Source organism: Ostrea edulis, chromosome 1, assembly GCF_947568905.1.
Source record: "Ostrea edulis chromosome 1, xbOstEdul1.1, whole genome shotgun sequence".
Lineage (NCBI taxonomy): Eukaryota > Metazoa > Mollusca > Bivalvia > Ostreida > Ostreidae > Ostrea > Ostrea edulis.
In genome coordinates, this window is record NC_079164.1 from 79,391,646 (window position 1) to 79,411,523 (window position 19,878).

At 36.3% G+C, this 19,878-nt stretch overlaps 1 protein-coding gene across 1 annotated transcript in view; it reads right to left on the bottom strand.

Moving 5' to 3' along the window:
* Nucleotides 1-19,878, bottom strand: part of LOC125679317 (sodium- and chloride-dependent glycine transporter 1-like) — a 57,060-nt gene that overhangs the window by 19,553 nt on the left and 17,629 nt on the right. The window contains exons 3-7 of the mRNA XM_048918441.2: nt 17,222-17,495; nt 5,853-5,985; nt 5,433-5,573; nt 4,245-4,348; nt 399-523 (exon numbers count right to left, since the gene is read on the bottom strand). Coding sequence (XP_048774398.2) covers nt 399-523; nt 4,245-4,348; nt 5,433-5,573; nt 5,853-5,985; nt 17,222-17,495 — 777 coding nt within the window. The remainder of the gene's footprint in view (nt 1-398; nt 524-4,244; nt 4,349-5,432; nt 5,574-5,852; nt 5,986-17,221; nt 17,496-19,878) is intronic.

Here is a 19,878-nt window from a genome sequence, read left to right on the forward strand (position 1 = left end):
AATTTCCAAGCGTTGCAGCTATAGATAACTCAAAATTAATACTACAATTTTGTTTTTTGGAGTTCTTCTTGCAAAATATTGTGATGTCATTTTTAAGATAAAAGATAGACCCTATGCCTTTAAGACAATTCAAAGTTTCTCATCACTGTTTAGTAAATATTACTGTCATTGAAACAATTTTCTACGTTTTGTTCATTTTTCGTACTTTATTTGCTCAAGAGGTACAATGTATTTTGGAGAGCATGCATGGTTACATGCATTTCTAAGTACTAATATTAAAAATAGAAGAAGTAATCATCGCATTGTTATTCTCAAAAGCAGTTTTGTGCACAATTGTTATTATTGTTATTTGATTACGATATAAATATTATAGCATTATTCCATATCGCCCATTTTACCGCTGTCAACAACTTTATCAATAGAGACTCCGGCCTCTTCCGCCATAAAACCCAACGTTACGAACACCACGCAGCCGGCGAAAACGCTCGTCACAACGTCAACAATCGGCAAGATCATGGCGTCTCTATATAACAGCCGAAACAGATATATTCAATTTTTTTTTCAGAGGATGTAAAATATAATAGATAGTCAATTTGAAAGTTACCAAAAACATTATAAAAACATTAATGGCAAAGGAATGACCCTAAATACTTTGTCCACACTTCATGATGAAAGAGAAAGATAAAAATGAGCTGTTTTGCCAACCATAAAATTCCTAAATGAATTCTTAGTAAATAAAGTAGAAATGATTTTTCGTATTTAACATGCCTTCACTAAAATACAATTTCTTGTTTCAAAGTCTAATTCTAAAGCATGTATTGTTAATTGCACGTATCATTTACTACATAGCAAAAGAACAACCAGTGTTATATAGAGTGGTACTGTCACCCTAAAAGATTGGCTCTATGAAGTTCCACTCAGATCTCAACTTTTAGGGGGCTGTCACTCTACAGCTAGTTATAGAGTGAGACTTCGTCCAGGAAATCTGTTTCTCATGTGAAATTTCCCAGCAGGCAGTTTTTCTCTGGATCAATACAGCTCTCTAGGAACATGACCTCAAATTCCAAACTGTAAGGGAGAGTCTAACTATCAATACGGTAGTCCTAAATAATGCATCTTTCTCCATGATGATACCTCTGGAGTATTTCCGCGTCTGTCGCATGCATAAAATGCTTTGTAGTCACACACACACGGAGAGAGAGAGAGAGAGAGAGAGAGAGAGAGAGAGAGAGAGAGAGAGAGAGAGAGAGAGAGAGAGAGAGAGAGAGAGAGAAAGAGAGAGAGAGTACTGAATAATAAAAAAACACTAAAACAATGTAGTAAATTACATTTCAGCATGATAGCAATTATTTACACTATTATTTTACTTGCATATTATTGTTCATTATTGTCTGCTATTGTAACAATGTAGCATTTGCAACTTTCATAAAGCTTATTGTGTTAGTAATGATCATATGATGACTAATGGTCAAAATCCCTATTAATAGTAATGATAATATGATGACCAAAGGTCAAAATCCCTCCTCTATAAGGTACTTAACTTTTCTAAAATGTTGCATCAAAGATACATTATACACTGTACTTTATTAAAGTTTAAATCTTTTAGAATTAAGCATGTAACATTTATGGATTTAGGCTTTCACAGACATTGACGGCCATTTGGAATTGTCTAGCTACGGAATTTGCGGTACAATTATGCGCACACTGTTTTATCTCGACATTATATGCACTATGTTGATCGATTGTCGATTCAAAACGCATTGAGAAACTATGTTATACTCTCGTTTTCACAACTTATCTACGCAAGCCAAGTGTTCTCATATCTGATTAAAATATTTTCCATCACTGCCCTCTTGTGGATGTCAAGAGTTGTCGCTCTTTGCAGGGAAAATTATCAACCAATCGGAGTAAACGTTACACACGTTTACATTAAACACTTGTTACAACAAAATGAATGAACTCGCAGTGAAAGAAATAACGGTGCGTTTTGACATTGAATGTTTAAGAGTTGATCAGATAAAGGATTACAAGATGTGTGCACAGGAAGCGATGTAATCGTGGGCACTAAAACCAGTAGCGACAGTAAATCAATGTTGTACAAGTGTGCCAGTCGTTTGAGACTTTTAAAGACGCAACTGTTGTTATTGCACCGCTGGTATCTATCATGCGAGAATAAACTGATAAACTGTGTAGTCTTGGTTAAAAACAATAACTGTTTCACCAGATATTGCCCGTTTTTGTTTTTTCGGCAAAATCTCATGACAAAGGCTCCTGTGGAGATCCCGGTTAGAATAGGTCCTCAGTAACCCTTGCTTGTCGTAAGAGGTGACTAAATGGGGCGGTTCGGATGAGACCGCAAAAGCCGAGGTCCCGTGTCACAGCAGGTGTGGCACGATAAAGATTCCTCAATAGTCATAAGTCATTGTGGTCTCAACCGAAGGACCAGACTAGACAGAAAGTTATATTATAATATACAAGAATAGACAAACGTCAGATACGAACAAAATGTTGCAAAACGTTTTTCAAAACGTTTGTGTCCCGATCTTTGAGATCACGCACTATTGAAATAGAAGTTAGTGAATGACTAGTACTGGAGCAAGTCTTCCTCCATGAGTAGACTCTCACTTCAGACACAGAACTCAACCCTGACGGGTCTCACTCCAGAGGTTAGTTTTGGCGGAGGGATAAAACTTGCTCAGAAATGCAGGTGTTCCACCATGGAGACAATCTCACTTTAGAGCCAGATTTCCAAGGAGCTGGGGCTCACTCTAGAACTAGACTTCCTAGGAACTCTCACTGTATAGAGCCAGACTTCATAGTATATCACTTTTGGGAAAATCTTATTCTACAACACCGTTACCAAGTAGATGTAGGTAGAGTATTGCAGTGAGCTCTTTAACAATATTTTACATACAGTGTCTTTATTACAATGTAGTATAAGAAAATATTCATGGAGCACATATCAAAAAGACAATATAAATAAATAGATAAAGATAATTTTCCTGAAGTTTTCAAATTCAGTAACATTGTTTGAAGAGTTCAATTAAAATTTTAAATTAATTTTATCGATAAAAATAAGAAATTTCTCTGGTCCACAGAAAACAAAGTCAATTCCAATCACACTCGATGTGGATATGCGGAGATTGGTAAGGTAAGGCATTCGATTTAAAGTTGTAATTGAATTACTTTGAAAAGATAACTTTTATCATAGAAAGTCAGTGATGTTTGTCTTAATATCGGCTGATGTTCGATGAAGGCATCAGTTCGAATATCCAGCCGAGCCGAATCTCAGCCGAGACTAATGTTTGTCTGAACTGTTTTATCCCCAAGCTCCATAACTTACTAAAATGTCTCCCAAACAGGTAGTCACAAAGTAGCTGATTATCTTGTTGTATGCTACACATGAGCATTCGTACCTACCGCGCAGGTACAGATCTAAATGTATATTTTGCGTGTCACCCAATGAATGAGTCAATAAATGACAGCAATTCATGGACAACTCGGAAATTTTGTACTTTCCACTGTTTCTCCAATTTTTAATACGACTCGTTATGATAGAAATTTGTGACAGAATTATCTCCCCTGTATAAAGGACCCAACATGTTTACACTACACACGGTAAAATAACCAATGCATATTGTTGGATGAAATATTTTTGTGCAGATCTTCAAACAGAACTCTCTCAATACGACCCCTTTTCTACACGTGCAGTGTATAGTGGGCTAATTATAACAAAATCCACCTCAGGTACCATAGAATCAACTTTTTAAAAAATGGAATAAAACTACTTGCTATTCCAAACACTTTTGCATGTGGTACATGTACATGTATTTCTGAATGTAAAATTTTTTTTTACATTTTACATTCAGATTGTCGACCAATATCAAGCTCGGATGGAAATTAACTTTCGATGGAAATGCTCATTTACTATTCTTTACGTTCAATCAGTTTTAAAAATATCCGTGGACAAAATAAAAGAAAACAATATTATATAAGGGCGATAGCTTTAAACAGGAAGTACGTCTTTTGATTTGACTCTTTCTAGACGAATGACAACTTCTGATTTATGATTAAAACTTTAGCTAATAGGACAGAAATTAGAAGTTTAAAAATCACAACAACATAGATAAAAATACGTTCGATGAATATATCTGCCCTTTAGCTTTTGACATCATTAACTTCATGGCAAAAAGAACCAATATTAAAGAAACAGGTACATGTGAGAATACAGTTACCACATTCACCTGAACACGTTGTTGTTAAAATTATTGTAGCTTGCCAAGGTAGCAATACCTCCCCATCCTAGACCCGCGGAATAAAACATCTGTACCGCTGCATCACACCATACCTGTCAAAAACAACCGCACAATACAAGACATTCTAGTGCATGAAAGGTGAAAATAACGAACAGTGGTCAATCTCATAACTCCCACAAGCAATACAAAATAAAGAACCGGGCAAACACGGACCCCTAAACATACAAGAGGTGGAATCAGGCGCCCAGGAGAAGTAAGCATCCCCTGTCTGTTAGATACATATATTAAAGCACATATAGTACATGCATTCTTGTATATTAAACAAGAGCAACGCCAACGTGGCATAATACGCCCGTAGATTTTGCTCAAGGAAAACATATTTCAGTGGGATTCATATTTTAGTGAAGTTAGCACTGTCCTCTGTGAGCTAATTCATTATTATGCTTGTAGAAATGGATATCAAGATATAAAGAGGCATAGCCTTAGAATGCGCTACTTCATAAATATGCTAACGGTTCGGTTTGTATCCTGCCCACAAGGTTTTCCTAATAAGTGATATTGCGACCTTGACCTTTGACCTTGAAAAACAATAGGCACCTTCCTCTCATCATGATGATCAAATATACCAAGTTATAATATCCTGGAGCTTACGGTTCGGTTTGTATCCTGCCCACAAGGTTTTCCTAAAAAGTGATACTACGACCTAGACCTTTGACCTTGAAAAACAATAGGCATCATCCTCATCATAGTGATCAAATATACCAAGTTATAATATCCTGGAGCTTACGGTTCGGTTTGTATCCTGCCCACAAGGTTTTCCTAAAAAGTGATACTACGACCTTGACCTTGAAAAACAATAAGCGTCTTCCTCTCATCATGGTGATCAAATATACCAAGTTATAATATCCTGGAGCTTACGGTTCGGTTTGTATCCTGCCCACAATGTTTTCCTAATAAGTGATACTACGACCTTGACCTTTGACCTTGAAAAACAATAGGCGTCTTCCTCTCATCATGGTGATCAAATGTACCAAGTTGTAAAGCCCTAGGGCTTATGGTTCAGTCTGTATCCTGCCCACAAGGTCCGGACAGACGGACAGACAGACAGACAGACGGACGACGCCATACCATAATACGTCCCGTCTTCGACGGGCGTATAAAAAGGACACCTATTACACTAAATTTCAGTAAGTCCTCCCAGCGCGGAATCAGGAAAACTCCCAACCCTTTAACAGCTCCGTCAATGTTGAACGTCAAGCCTCGTATAAACAGCGTCATCAGGAAGAGATATGGGACTGTGGCTGCCACGTATACAACCTGCAATGTTTCTATCGAATTTCTATCTCATCTACAACGTTCTCTTACAAAGAGTGTCTTAAAATACATGATAAGTAACGAACATTTGATTCGATAAGGAGTGAAATACACAAAGATATCAGTTGATATAATATTCAATGCTGCATGTGCATGTATACTCTTCGACTCAAGATATATATAGTTGGTAGTTTTTGGATAGTATATGGACGATAATTACATTTAATCAAAGGCATGTAAATTAACATCTTTATTATAGGATGCAAAGTAAGATCCTGATACCTTTCCGGAAGTTTTAATTCCTTTGAATAAGCACAAGAACACAACAAGCCAGGCTGCAAATAGGCATAGTAGAAGCTGCCATCGGATACTTCCAAGGTTATCAATGCCATCAGAGAGGTCAAGGACATTGTGCCTTATAAATAAATGTACATGTCCTATTAGTTTGAGGATGTTCTTTCATGGGAATGGAATTCATAACAACATGTTGCGTAGTATATTTTTATTATTCACATGGTGAATTACAAACTCGTGGTGAAAAAAAACCCCGGGTGCCTGTAGGAATTGGTAATTCACATTCCATTAAATTCGACATGTCTGCACTTATAATTCAAGTTTATGCTATTTCAAATAATGATACACTATTTAGTAAGTATGATTGGATTGGTAACTATTCATTTAAAACATTCATCCTGAAGGGAGACATATTGTTATGTTTGATTTCTCTTTGTTCTCGTCGGGGTTCTAACTTTTACCATATACATAACAGCGCGACATTTAACTCTGGACGCAACAAAAGTCCAGAGTTTCGCCAATCCTTTTTATTAAGGATGCAAATGTAGATGCATTGCCATATGAAGTGTGACCATTATCATCATGACCTTCCTTATGACCTTATATACACAAAACATCTTATGACCAAGCGGAAACAATAATTCTGTCTGATAATCAAATACCGATCACAGGGTCATAAGTGTATGTATTCAAGTTTTATAAACCATGGATGTACTTTACATATTAATTAAGAAAGTCTACTAGAAATGAAAAAAATAAAAATTACAGTGTTTGTAAATTTTGATCTTAGTCGTAAGATATTTTGTTAATACATGTAGGTCAAATTATTAGTAAACGTTAATGAATTACGTCCTCACCATATCTTGTCTTTTTGGTGGTCGTTATGTGCGATTCTTATCATGATATAAAAGAGGAAATTTAAAACAATTTGGTTTGATTTTCAATCATAACACATCTAAAACTTCATAGTTATTTCGGATTTCAAACATTTCGGTTGAGCATCACTGAAGAGACATTATTTGTCGAAATGCGCATCTGGTGCATCAAAATTGGTACCGTATAAGTTTTACATCTAATCGATTTGGTAACATTGGCGCTCGGTATCTGTTTCCAAACATATCATTAAAGAGATTGGATGAAATTGAATATTCAAAAGTTTTAAATTATTTAATGTACATTATGGTTGCATTGAATCTGTTTGATAACATTGGCAATCAGTATATCTGATTTCGATCTTATGAGTGAAGAAAATATTTCAAAAAAATTATAACACTTATAGTTTTGCAAAACTTTTAAACTGTTCGAATTTCCATTATAACTGCATGAAAGGTGAAGATAACGAACAGTGATCAATCTCATAACTCCTATAAGCGATACAAAATAGAGAGTTGGACAAACACGGATCCCTGGATATATCAGAGGTGGGATCAGGTGCTTTGGAGGAGTAAGCATCCCCTGTCGACCGGTCACACCCACCGTGATCCCTATATCCTGATCAGGTAAACGGAGCTATCCGCAGTCAAAATCAGTGTGCCAGGAACGGTCTAACAATCGGTATGATTTATTGTTTTCCGCCACACTCAACAATTTTTTAGTTACCTGTTGGCGCCCAGTTTTTATTGGTGGAAGAGAGAACCTAGATACAATGTACCACCGACCTTCAGAAAGTAAACTGGGAAACTTTCTCACTTATCGGAGCGAGCGGGATTCGAACCCGCGCCGACAGAGGTGAGAGGCCGTGTGATTTTGAGCGCGATGCTCTAACCACTCGGCCACAGGTTGAAACACGCCAGACAGCATTTGACCCAATGGTAGGTTATATTGGCAAACTAGATCGTTATAACGACCATAGAATTTGCGAAATGCTGACTTTAATCGAGACTGTTGAGACATGTACCATCATCTTGTTTGTCAGTAGCTTGCCTGAATTTAAAAACTGACCATACGGATATGCATCTGAATGACATGATCGACGAAATGTCATTGATTCTGAACGCATGAATGAAGAGAAAATGAAGAGAAAATTTCAAAGATTTGATAAACTTAGAGTTTTCAAACTGTTTCACAGATGTAATAAAATTGAAGTTTTCAAACTGTTTGAATTTACATTACAATCACATCGATCAAATGGATAAAATCACTTATTCGAATGGTCCGAATTTCGAGTTATTTTCCACCTTGTAAAAAAGCTGTTAAATCATCGCACACTCGTATTCATGAGGCTGTACGACATTTCATACATTATTTCACCTCTTTTAAACAGAATTATTTGATTTGAAATCAGTGTTTACAAACAACCGTCACTCGACGGCCATATCAAGTGATAGTCACGTGTTCAGTTTAAACTTTCAGATCATCGATGGTCTTATTTGTGTAAAGCTGTGTATTTGGTAACAACAGTACCATCGCATAAGTTTAAGAGAAATAAAAATATCAAATACCTCTTAGCAATTCGTTATTTTACGCTTTCAGCCTTAAAGTTAGTCAGTTGCGTCTGAGGCATATCACAAGTACCCGAATTCCTGTCAATAAGTCGCTCAATAAAGCCAAAGATGGAAAAATCTTACCCCCTCTATATATGCAAGATTATTGACAGAAATTCAGATGTCTGTGCTTGCACACATGTACATGATGTTGGGGTTCCACTGACACGCTATTTATAGACGCCTAACAACCAATTAATTTATGCTTCCCCACAATATTTACTTTTTAAATAATCTTCTCACTGTTTTCGTTTACAATGGGTCAGATGAATATGAGTTACTTTACCCTTACATACAAAAATACATCACTGGATCAAGAAAGTGCTCTACTAAGCCCCTCCTATCTTTGCTCCTCGCGAAAATATTAACAGCTGTGAAAGAGAAACATCAAACGTATTGTGCCGTTACATATACATATGTATGCCAGAGATATAATCAAATGTGGATTTGAAAAAATTCTAAAGAACTTTTAGTAAACTTGAAATTGCAAAGCTTTTCTCAAACCAACAACATAAAAAACGTATGCCTTTTCAACACGTTACACGACCAATCAAATAAATTGGTCATTAAATCAAAGACTGGGCATTTTGACATGAAAGACAGTTGATTCTCCAACAAAAATGGAAAACGGAAATATTCATATCACGACTGGTGTGACTGGTCGACAGGGTATGATTACTCCTCTTAGGCACCTGATCCCACCTCTGGTATATCCAGGTGTCCGTGTTTGTCCAACTCTTTATTTTGTATCGCTTATAGGAGTTATGAGATTGATCACTGTTCGTTATCTTCACCTTTCATCTTGTGATCAGTCATCCAAAAAATCACTTTGTTAAACACCATTCTGATTCCGCTGACTAGTACTCTGAAGTTGAAATTCAAAATATGCTGGAGTTCCTCATTGACAATATCTTCGTAGTCTGTGGTGATCAGGCTCCAGGATCATGAAACTGTCTTAAAGTTAAGTCAAAATTTTGACTTTGAATTAAGATTTGAACTTGGCTAAGATTGCAGACTTAAAAGGATCACAAAACGAACTTAAAGCAAATCTTAACTAAGATTGTCTTAGCTGAAAAGTTTCTTTAGAATCTTAAATTGCTATGGCAACAAGGAACTCTGTTGCATAGAGGTAACAATAGGATATAAAAAATAAATGACTTATTAATAAACATAGTCAGTGTCTAAAACGTCAAGTTTATGATCACTAATGGTGACGCAGGCACATGTATACATGTAGAAACACCCTCCCCCTTTAATAAAAAGAAAACTTTTTTCGTTATTACATGTACATACAAAGTTTGATGTCTTGACCCCGTCGCCTCCCCCTTTTTAAAAGTAGTGATGAATGAAAGTGGAAAAGAAACAGTGATTGAAGCGATATTTTTATTAAATTCAATGCCTTCATTTAGTTTGGTCGACTGCGTGCGTAGCAAAGAAGGATATTCTGATTAATTTCAAATTTGGGCTCGGACTGCACATTACTCGTGTGCAAATGCAGACTGCAATTCAATCCTCCACATTGTCAACAAACTCAGTCAGGTAAATACATCTACTTTTGTAGTCGTAACTTTCTTGTGAAACGGTCGTACGTGTACATGATACTAGCTTTCACGTTTACATCTACTTTACGAACTACGATCAGGTAGTGAAACGGACAATCGGGCGAACGATCCTGCGTTATATTAATCACATATTAAGGTCATATCTATGCCTATATATTTGAATACGCCCGCTATAATTTTTCCGGGCTAGCAGCGTTACTTTTCGATTACAGGGACTTTACTTCTTTTCCTGTAAACAAAATTTTTACGTGAATAATTTGCTTACAAAAAGATAAAAAAAAAAATTTCATCATATGATTTTCAACGTCAAAATCCTGTGTTTTCGATCTGCCGACGGTCTATTTTTTCTTGTCCGCTTCTTGGTCGGGGCAGCATCTTCAACGACGGACACCACGCTCATTTTCTCTTCCTTGCCTCAAAAAATGTAACCAGCACGGCCATTTTGAACGAACTTAGCGACAGCCTTAGAAAGTTAAGACAGCTCTAGGGCAGTCTTAAAATTTAAGACAAAATACCAATCTCAAATCTAAGTCATTTTTTTGGTGATCCACTTTAAGACCAGTCTCAAGATTTAAGTGCAATTTATCGATTTAAGACAATCCTAAAGTTTAAGACAGTTTCATGATCCGGGAACCAGGTCTTTCAACAGTGTGTTGGAATTTCCATGGGCATGAATTGTGCTCCTTTGTTAGCTGACCTGTATTTATATTCTTATGAAGCAGAATTTATTCAAAAACTACGTGAAAAGAAAAAATCCCTTGCTGTGGCCTTCAATGCGACATTTCGACGACGTTTTATCTCTTAAAGTAATTCCACCCTCCTGTGATGTCATCAGATTTTGCAATATCAATAATTTATGTAGATTTATGCATGGTACGAGCATAAATTTTGTTGGAGTCTTTTCCGATGGATATTGTAAAAAATCTTGTTAAAAATAAAATATTCAAAAATTCTAAGTTATAGGTACATAATCAATGATATGCTTCAAAATATTAAATCCAAGGGCAATAACTGTTTTTATTGATTTCTCTATCAAGTCTATTATGTGATAGATATCCCCCCCCCTTTTTTTAGAGACATTTGTATATTTTTGTGAAGAAACATTTTCATGAAATTGTTATGAATACTATTCTATTGTTTTAACCAGTTTTTATGAAGTTTTCATAATGCTGTTGAAGGAAAATTGCAATTTTCTGTAGGTCATATATGATTCTGTTTATGTATGTTTCGCATCTAAAAAAAAGTGTGATGACCTATATATTTTATTTGATAATTTATTAGTTTTAACCCTAATATATATAAATAAATACGTTTTTTAAACTTGTATCAGATAAAACTGCGAGTATGGAGTTACCTTAACTGTAATAATTTTCATTCATATGAGGGTCCAGTTTAGAATAGGTCCTCGGTACCTCTTGCTTGTCGTAAGAGGCGACTAAATGGGGTGTTCCTTCGGATGAGACCACAAACAACCGAGGCCCCATGTCACAGCAGGTGTGGCACGATAATTATCCATCCCTGCTCAATGGCCATAAGCGCCGAGCATAGGCCTAAATTTTGCAGCCCTTCACCGGCAGTGGTGACGTCTCCATATGAGTGAAATATTCTCGAGAGGGATGTTAAACAATACTCAATCAATCGTTTCGATATATCCTGTGAACTCCAAACAAGAGGCTTACAGGCCTTATCGGTCACCTGAATACTAGTGAAAAAGTATCACTACTTTCATGAACTATGAAATCTAGAAAAAAAATTCTGTTCTGAATATCTAAGCTAAATTCTAATGTTCAGCAACAGTATAAAACAAGATGTGTTCTTAAAACTTCACTGCCCTCAAAAGTGCATACACTGATGAAAGGCTTTAAATAATAGGTGTATTAAAATTAAAACATCTGCAAGTATGCATTTAGATATTTTTTTTTTTTACAGTATCAGCAACCTTAGACAGAAATACTATATACTAAGTTTGGCCCTACCCTGGGGTCAGAACCCTTACTCTGGGGATCATCAAATTTACAATTTTGGTAAAAGACTACCTGCTCTATCCATATAGTTTCACTTTAGTATCAAAAGCACTAAAGAAAATGTTATTTAAGTGTTTTACACATAAACACTATATAACAAGATTGACCCCTTCCTGGGGTCAGAACCCCTACCCCGGAGATCATGAAATTTATAATTTTCGTAGAGGCTTTCCTGCTCTACATTACTATGCATTTAGTTTTTCTTACATGTGTGTGGTTCTTGAGAGGAAGATTTTTGAAAATTGGTCATTTTTGGGCAGTTTTTGCCCTGCCCCCCCCCCCCCCCCCAAGGCCCAGGGGTGCAGGAATCCTGTAATTTACAATTTATGTTCCCTTTGTTCCAAATATGTTTCATACCAAATTTGAAAAGAATTGGAATGATTGTTATCAAGAAGAAGTTAAAAATGTCTATTGTTCACACACTTAATAACTGACCATTTTGGCCCAACCCAAATACCAAAACCTCTACCCCTGGAATAATCAAATTTACAATTGTGGTAAAGGATTATCTGTTCTTTCTAAATATTTATTTACTTTCAATATAGTATCAATAGCATTAAAGAAGATGTAATTTAAATGTTTTACACATAAACACTATACAACAAGTTTGGCCCCGCCCTGGAGTCAGAACCCCCATCCCGGGGATCATGTAATTTACAATTTTGGTAGAGGCCTTCCTTCTCTACATCACTAAGTATTTAGTTTTTCTTACATGTTTGTGGTTCTTGAGAATAAGATTTTTGAAAATTGGTCAATTTTGGGCACTTTTTGCCCCACTCCTGGGGTGCTAGAGTCCTGAGATTTACAATTTATGCCCCCCCCCCCCCCTTGTCCCAATGATGCTTCATACCAAATTTGAAAAGAATTGGACTGGTAGTTATTAAGAAGAAGTTTAAAATGTTCAATTGTTAACGCACGACGGACGAAAACCAATTGCAATAGGTCACCTGAGTTTACTCAGGTGACCTAATAAAAGACACCACAGAATTGTCCACTTCCTACTTCATTTAGATGTTTTATTGAAATCAGATATTAGCGGTAAACTTAACAACTCAACTTTATGATAAACGGGATGATTTCACCTTTTCCATCGTCAACTTTTCGCCATATTTATGTAGGAAAATTCTATTATCACCTGCATATGGTGTTGATATCTCTCAACGGATTCGATACGCAAGAAATTTGTTTTGAAAAAAATTGTATTTAACAGGTGATGCATTTGTTTTAGTTGTAGGCCTATAGCATGTTTGTATTTTGTTTGGGTGTTCATGGTTGAGAAATGAATGCATGCTATTTATTGAATGCATGGAATTGGATGAATGTTAATTTTTCTTTTAAAATGCTGCAATGTACGATTTGTTTTAAAGTGTTGAACAAAAAATAAAATTTATTTTCAAATTCATGAAACTTCAAACAGAACTATTCATTCAAGTTTTATGAAAGAGGTGATAACTATGCATCAAAGCGAGAAGGAACCAGAATTTCAGTCTGAAATGCATTGAATGAATTATTTTGAATCAACAAGTCAAGTTTATTCTTTTTGTTTAAATTCTATAAAGGATGTTATCACTAAAAATAAAAGGAAGAAGGAACAAGAAGTTCAGTCTAAATGCATTAAAACACCATTTGGAAACAATCTTTTAGAAATTATCCAGGGGGAACCATCCCCAATAGGAGACGGTTACCCCATCCCATGCTCCCCTTTCGGGTCTCAATCCCCCCCCCCCCCCCCCAGTAAAGTCCCCCGCCACTGTTTTGGCAATATCTTTCATTTTATACCGTGATCTATTGCATTGTGACCTAACCTTTTCCAAAACAGTAAGGTCATGTTCGTCAATTTGGTGTTGAGACATTGCCTTGGTGTATGAATTCAAGTTATGTAGTAACCCGTGGAGATTCGGGTTAGAATAGGTCCTCAGTACCCCCTGACTTATCATAAGAGGCGCTCCTTCGGATGAGACCGGATAAAACAAGGCCCTGTATCACAGCAGGTGTGACACGATAAAGATCCCTCCCTGCTCAAAGGCCGTAAGCGCCGAGCATAGGCCGAAATTTTGCAGCCCTTCACCCGCAATGGTGACGTCTCCATGTGAATAAAAGATTCTCGAGAGGGTTGTTAAACAATATAAAATCAATACCATCGCTTGTGTAGTTACCCTTTGGACCTCGATTGGTGCCAGAATATGGAGTCAACATTTTCCACAGAAATAAATATTGGAAAAAATATATTAAAAATCACAACAGCTGAGCCAAGGTGACTCAGGGAAGGTATGTGACCCACGGGTCTCTTGTACTCTAATATGAACGATATAGGTACATAGCTGTATATTTGCTAACCACGATTCACAGCAGCTTTACATGAAGATTCACACATCTAAGCTATATAAGTTGATGTTTGTGACAATTCAATTTTGTGTGATAAATTCGAAACTCGCAAGTGTGCACGCGAGAACGTGACAGGACACATAGTTAAGAACTAGTGAATGCGAAGTGTAAATATAGTGAAGGTGGGAAAACGTACATGTATGCCCACAGTATAACTCAAAGTGCTTAGTTAACGCCTACGACTTATCAAATGATGCTCATTGTTGTGAATTTTCATACATTAGAGGAATGTGTTGTGATGCAGCGATTTTCCCCATAATAAGTCATGGCTGATATAACTTTGGACGGAAGACGCACCCCCTTTGAAAATTCTCTGGGTCTGCCCCTGTAAGTGCCATTGCACCGTGACTGTCATACGTGTTTCATCGTAAAAGTTACGAACTTACCGGATTCAGCATTTCATCACAAATGGATTTCATATAAATTGCATTTAGTACAATACTTTCGTATTTTATTCTTTACCTGCAGTAATTACAGTGCATGTGGGGTGTGTTGTAGCCTCATAGGTAAGTTAATAAACAATTATATATCAATATTCATTTTTAATAATAAAAAACCCCTTTAGTACTATAAATGAAAAAAAAACGATATATCGGGTAACTTATCAATACTTCTAAACGTTATTGAATCAATCATTCAATCAATAGATGAGACTGCAAAAACCGATGTCCCGTGTCACAGTAGGTGAGGCATGATAAAGATCTCTCCTTGCTCAAAGGCTATAAGCGCCGAGCATAGGCCTAAATTTTGCAGCCCTTCACCGGCAGTGGTGACGTCCCCATACGAGTGAAATATTCTCGAGAGGGACGTTAAACAACATTCGATCAATCAATAAATCAAAATATGACATTGGTATACCAGGATGCTCCAAGGCTAAATTGTATTTCTAATGAATATAGTGTCATTATATTCCAAGATGTTACTGTGTCTCATTCACATTATTACACTTTTCCATCGTCAACTTCCTATATCTACATGTATGTAGCAATATTCCATTATCACCTGCCTATGATGTGTATATCTTCCAACTGATTAGATACGCAAGAGGTTGTTCTATGTATGATCAGTTTTTAAATCGAGGCAGGTTACTGACTAACAAATTGATGGTGCGGGGGTTTCAACAGTCTCGTTTAAAGTCAGCATTTCGCAAATTCTATGGTCATTATAATAACAATCTAGTTTGACAATACAACCTATCATTGGATCAAATCCTGTCTGGCGTGTTTCATACCGATTGTTAGGTCGTTCTTGGCACACTGATTTTGACTACGGATAACTCCGTTTACCTGATCAGGATACAGTAAAACTCGAATATAGCGAACACGGTATAGCGAAATTACGGCTATAGCGAAGTGAATACGATTTCCCGGCAAATTCTTTATATATTCTATATAAAAAATCTGCGTATATTACGAACACGGATATTGCGAATTTACGGATATAACGAAGTAAATTCCTATTCCCCTTGAATTAAAAATGAACGTAAAAATCACCTTTGATAACGATTTTTTAAATTTGAAACTCGTTGTGATTTTTAACAATCGCTTTCCATTGCCATAAAGGATCCATACTTACTAGGAAATTTCTGTTTGTATATGTTTTTAAAAAAGGTTGTTAACGCAAAACAATGCTTTTACACACGTTTAGCAAATATATTGTCGGTATTGTTTACTATTCTCGTTAATTAAATTTGAAATTTGATTGCATTTGTTTTATAATACACTCCTTTATTTGTATAAAGCAACAAGTGAATGACAATTGCAATAGACTGTTTGTACATGTATGTATCGTGCATAATTTTGTTGCATTTTTCTCTCGACATGTTCTTGCGTTACTTAATAATCCAACAAGATAAATTATCATATATAAATATATGTGTATATTTTTTGTATAAAAGTATTTCTTCTCGAAAATATATAGGCTTAATTTCTCTTAGAGACAATACAAACGAAGTATATCGATTGCCGCTTTCTTATACAACTGATATAGATGTAGAACAAAACAGTTTTTGAATTATGAATTCGCTATAAACGTATAGCGAATTACGCTTATAGCGAATGTTTTATAGAGTGTCCGCAGAAATTCGCTTTATCAGAGTTTTACTGTATTTGGCTCACGGCGGTTGTGACCAGTCGACAGGTGATGCTTACTCCAAAGCACCCGATCCACCCCTGTTATGTGTTTGCCCAATTTTTTTTTTGTGTATTGCTAATAGGATTTGAGATTGATCACTGTTATCTTCACCTTTCATTAAAGAGGTATCCGTATGAGGTTATCTCAAGCTTCTTTTCAATATGTCATACATTTCACATGGAAGGACACGTTGAAAGAAAAATGAAAAATTCCAACTTGCAAAATTTACTCCAATTCCATATTAGCTGCAGAACTGTATCTATTTGAAAAAATATTTTGAAGGAACAGAGAGCTACAGATCTTATAAAACCTTCGATTTACGGCGCACAAAAAGCTGCGCATGGTTAAGGCCTTGAATAGTTGAAGGTATGTTTGGACACAAGTATAGTAGGAAAGTATGTTAAGAATTTTTTAATATCAAATTTATCAGACAGCAACACAAGAATACAACGATATAAGGCCTCAACCGTGCGCAGCTTTTTGTGCGCCGTAAATCGAAGGTTTTATGAGGGATGGATCTGTAGCTCTCTGTTCCGTCAAAATATTTGTTCAGAGAGCTACAGTTCTGCAGCTAATTCCATATATGATGAACTTTATACCTGTTTATTAAGCAGTCAATGTTTTATTCATGTGAGTTTTCCCAAACTAAAGAAATGAAATCTATACGTGTATGCAAATTCCACGAAATACTTTTATTTACTGCCTTTCCCCAAATTTTCTTCTTTTTGTTAATTCCTAACTACTCTCCATCTCGCTTATTTCATACTTACTCCCAAAATTCCTCTGCAGGTGTTCGTAGCATGTCTGTATTGTTCGCGACATTGGTTGCGTTCTTCAAATGATTTTCCACCAATAGGGATGAATTTGGCGAACTCGTGTTCATCCCCCTTAACATACAGTGCACCGTGTTCCAGTCATTGTTACAGCTGGTCCACGGAAGTTGAGGATAGAATGACATTCCCAAGTAATACAGGGCCCAGGCTAAGATAACGTTGTAGTAGGTGCTGACTAAACCAGTTAAAATTACCATTCCATATCCTATGCCTTCAAAAAGTAATATGATAGATGTATTTACATTTCCAATGGTTTTGCCTCTGATAGCATTACAAACTGTAATGAGAGTCATTTACACATGAATGCGTTGCAGATGTAAACAATGAGTGTATGAATATTTATAAATAGTACTTTTATCTAAACGGCTGGAATTTTCAACAGAAATGAAAGTAGAACGTAAATTTAAGAAATAAATTTCGTATCTGAAAATGCATACAGGTACATGTATGAACTGTAGCGCTTCAGGCCAGGGAACTTTTCACACATGTCAGTATGGAGCGTCGTAGGTCATAACCTCAGGTCTTTTCAAAAGTGAAATTCATTTTTAAAATGAATCTAAGAACAAACACAGTATAGCTGGAAATACATGTAGACTTTAAACGATTAGCAGAACTCGGACTATATGTAGAGGTAGCTAAATTTCAAGCTAATAATACATTTGCACCGACTGGTTAAATATATTAATCTCAGTTCGAGAATGACTCGTGTAATTATTGATTGGTATGTAAAGCAACTCAATATAGACATTTATAAGGTCAAGAGACAACGGCTAACCCAAATTTCATCCAGCGGGTAAAAATTTTGCATCTTCAGATGCCAAATCATTATACTTTCAAATTGAAGAAAACATTGGAGCCTTACAATGCAAGCGGATTCACAAATAATGGACAGCTAGATAATTAAAGGTATGGAAACTGTGATTGATTGATTGAATATTGTTTTACGTCCCTCTCGAGAATATTTCACTCATATGGAGACGTCACCACTGCCGGTGAAGGGCTGCAAAATTTCGGCCTATGCTCGGCACTTACGGACCTTTGGGCAGGGAGGGATCTTTATCGTGCCACACCTGCTGTGACACGGGACCCCGGTTTTTGCGGTCTCGTCCGAAGGACTGCCCCATTTAGTCGCCTCTTACGACAAGCAAGGGGGTACTGAGGATATATTCTAACCCGGATCCCAACGGGATTGGAAACTGTCAAACTGAAAAGTGCCGGGGAAGAAAGATCGTAATCAAAGAACGCTATCATAGTTTGTAGAGAAGAATGGCTTCGGCAAGAAAAAACTTAGAAATTCATGCGCAATAAATCCCGTTACATGTATCAAAACATGATTATTCAGTTTCCAAGCTTTCATTGTACAAAGTTGTTGTCCAATGTCATGATCGAACAAATTCGGATTTACTGTCTTCAATGTCCGTCCTTCCCCGGCAGCCCCTCGTAATGCCATTATCTACGTCATCAACTGTGCTTGATTTTTGATACACAAAAAACCTTGATGTATAAATTTATCGAACTTGTAGATTAATAAATTTTTATGTTGAAAATACATGTAGTTTATTACAGGATATACAAGTCATAATAATATACATGTATTTAAAGCAAAACGAGCTGTAACTGACGGGTGTTGCTAAAACGCGGAACGGAACGGGAAATATTGTATGCAATAATGTTATGAGGAGGTCAACATTTTGTAAAATCAAAAGGCTTAATATTATGAACAAGGGAATCAGAAATTACAGAGAGAACGCGAAGTAATCCACCGTTTCATATACTTCATACCAATGCATATGTATTTTAAAACCATTAATTTACCATGAAAAATATTATGCAAGTGCCTGTGAGCTGTGGGTACCATCGTTTTTCCTGGTTTTGTCACCCCCCCCACCCCCGATTGTGTCAAAATGTTTCACAAATAAAAAAAATCAAAATAAACATACTGAAAAAGACTTGATTTATAAACAACACTGTAAAAGATATATAAAAAAAAAAATCAACAATTTCCCCCCAAACATAGCCTTTTTAAATCGACCTTGCTTTTATTCGAACTAGATATTTTTAAGATAATTGAATTTGAATTTAGTTCTACACCTGGTATAATATACCGAGTCCCAAAATTTTGATTATCCCCCCCCTCCCCCCGAATTTTTGTTACCTTAGCTACATACATCATTTTAATTTCCGTTTATTCGTTCCATTCCGCGTTTTAACAACAACCGTAACTGACGATATTTTTTCAGCTATCACATTTTGCATCAAATAACACCTATCGGTATAACTAATATAAACCCCAAGAAAAATTCAGCAAAATAAGCAAGGGAATATTGTTTGGGAGCATACCTACAACGAGCGTTTCGTATAAACCGCCATTGCGTCGGACATGGAACGATGATTACCAAACATAACCTGTATCTGTATGGGTACCTCATAGTTACTAATTCTGGCTTCTCTACGACGGTGAGAGAGAGCTAGTGTCGGTCTTATTGACACAGGCTGTCGAGGGCGGTTTTGAATGCCTCGACAATTTTAGCGCACATTATATGGTCTTCAAGCTGGTTCCATTTGATTATGGTGTCCACAAAGAATGAAGATTT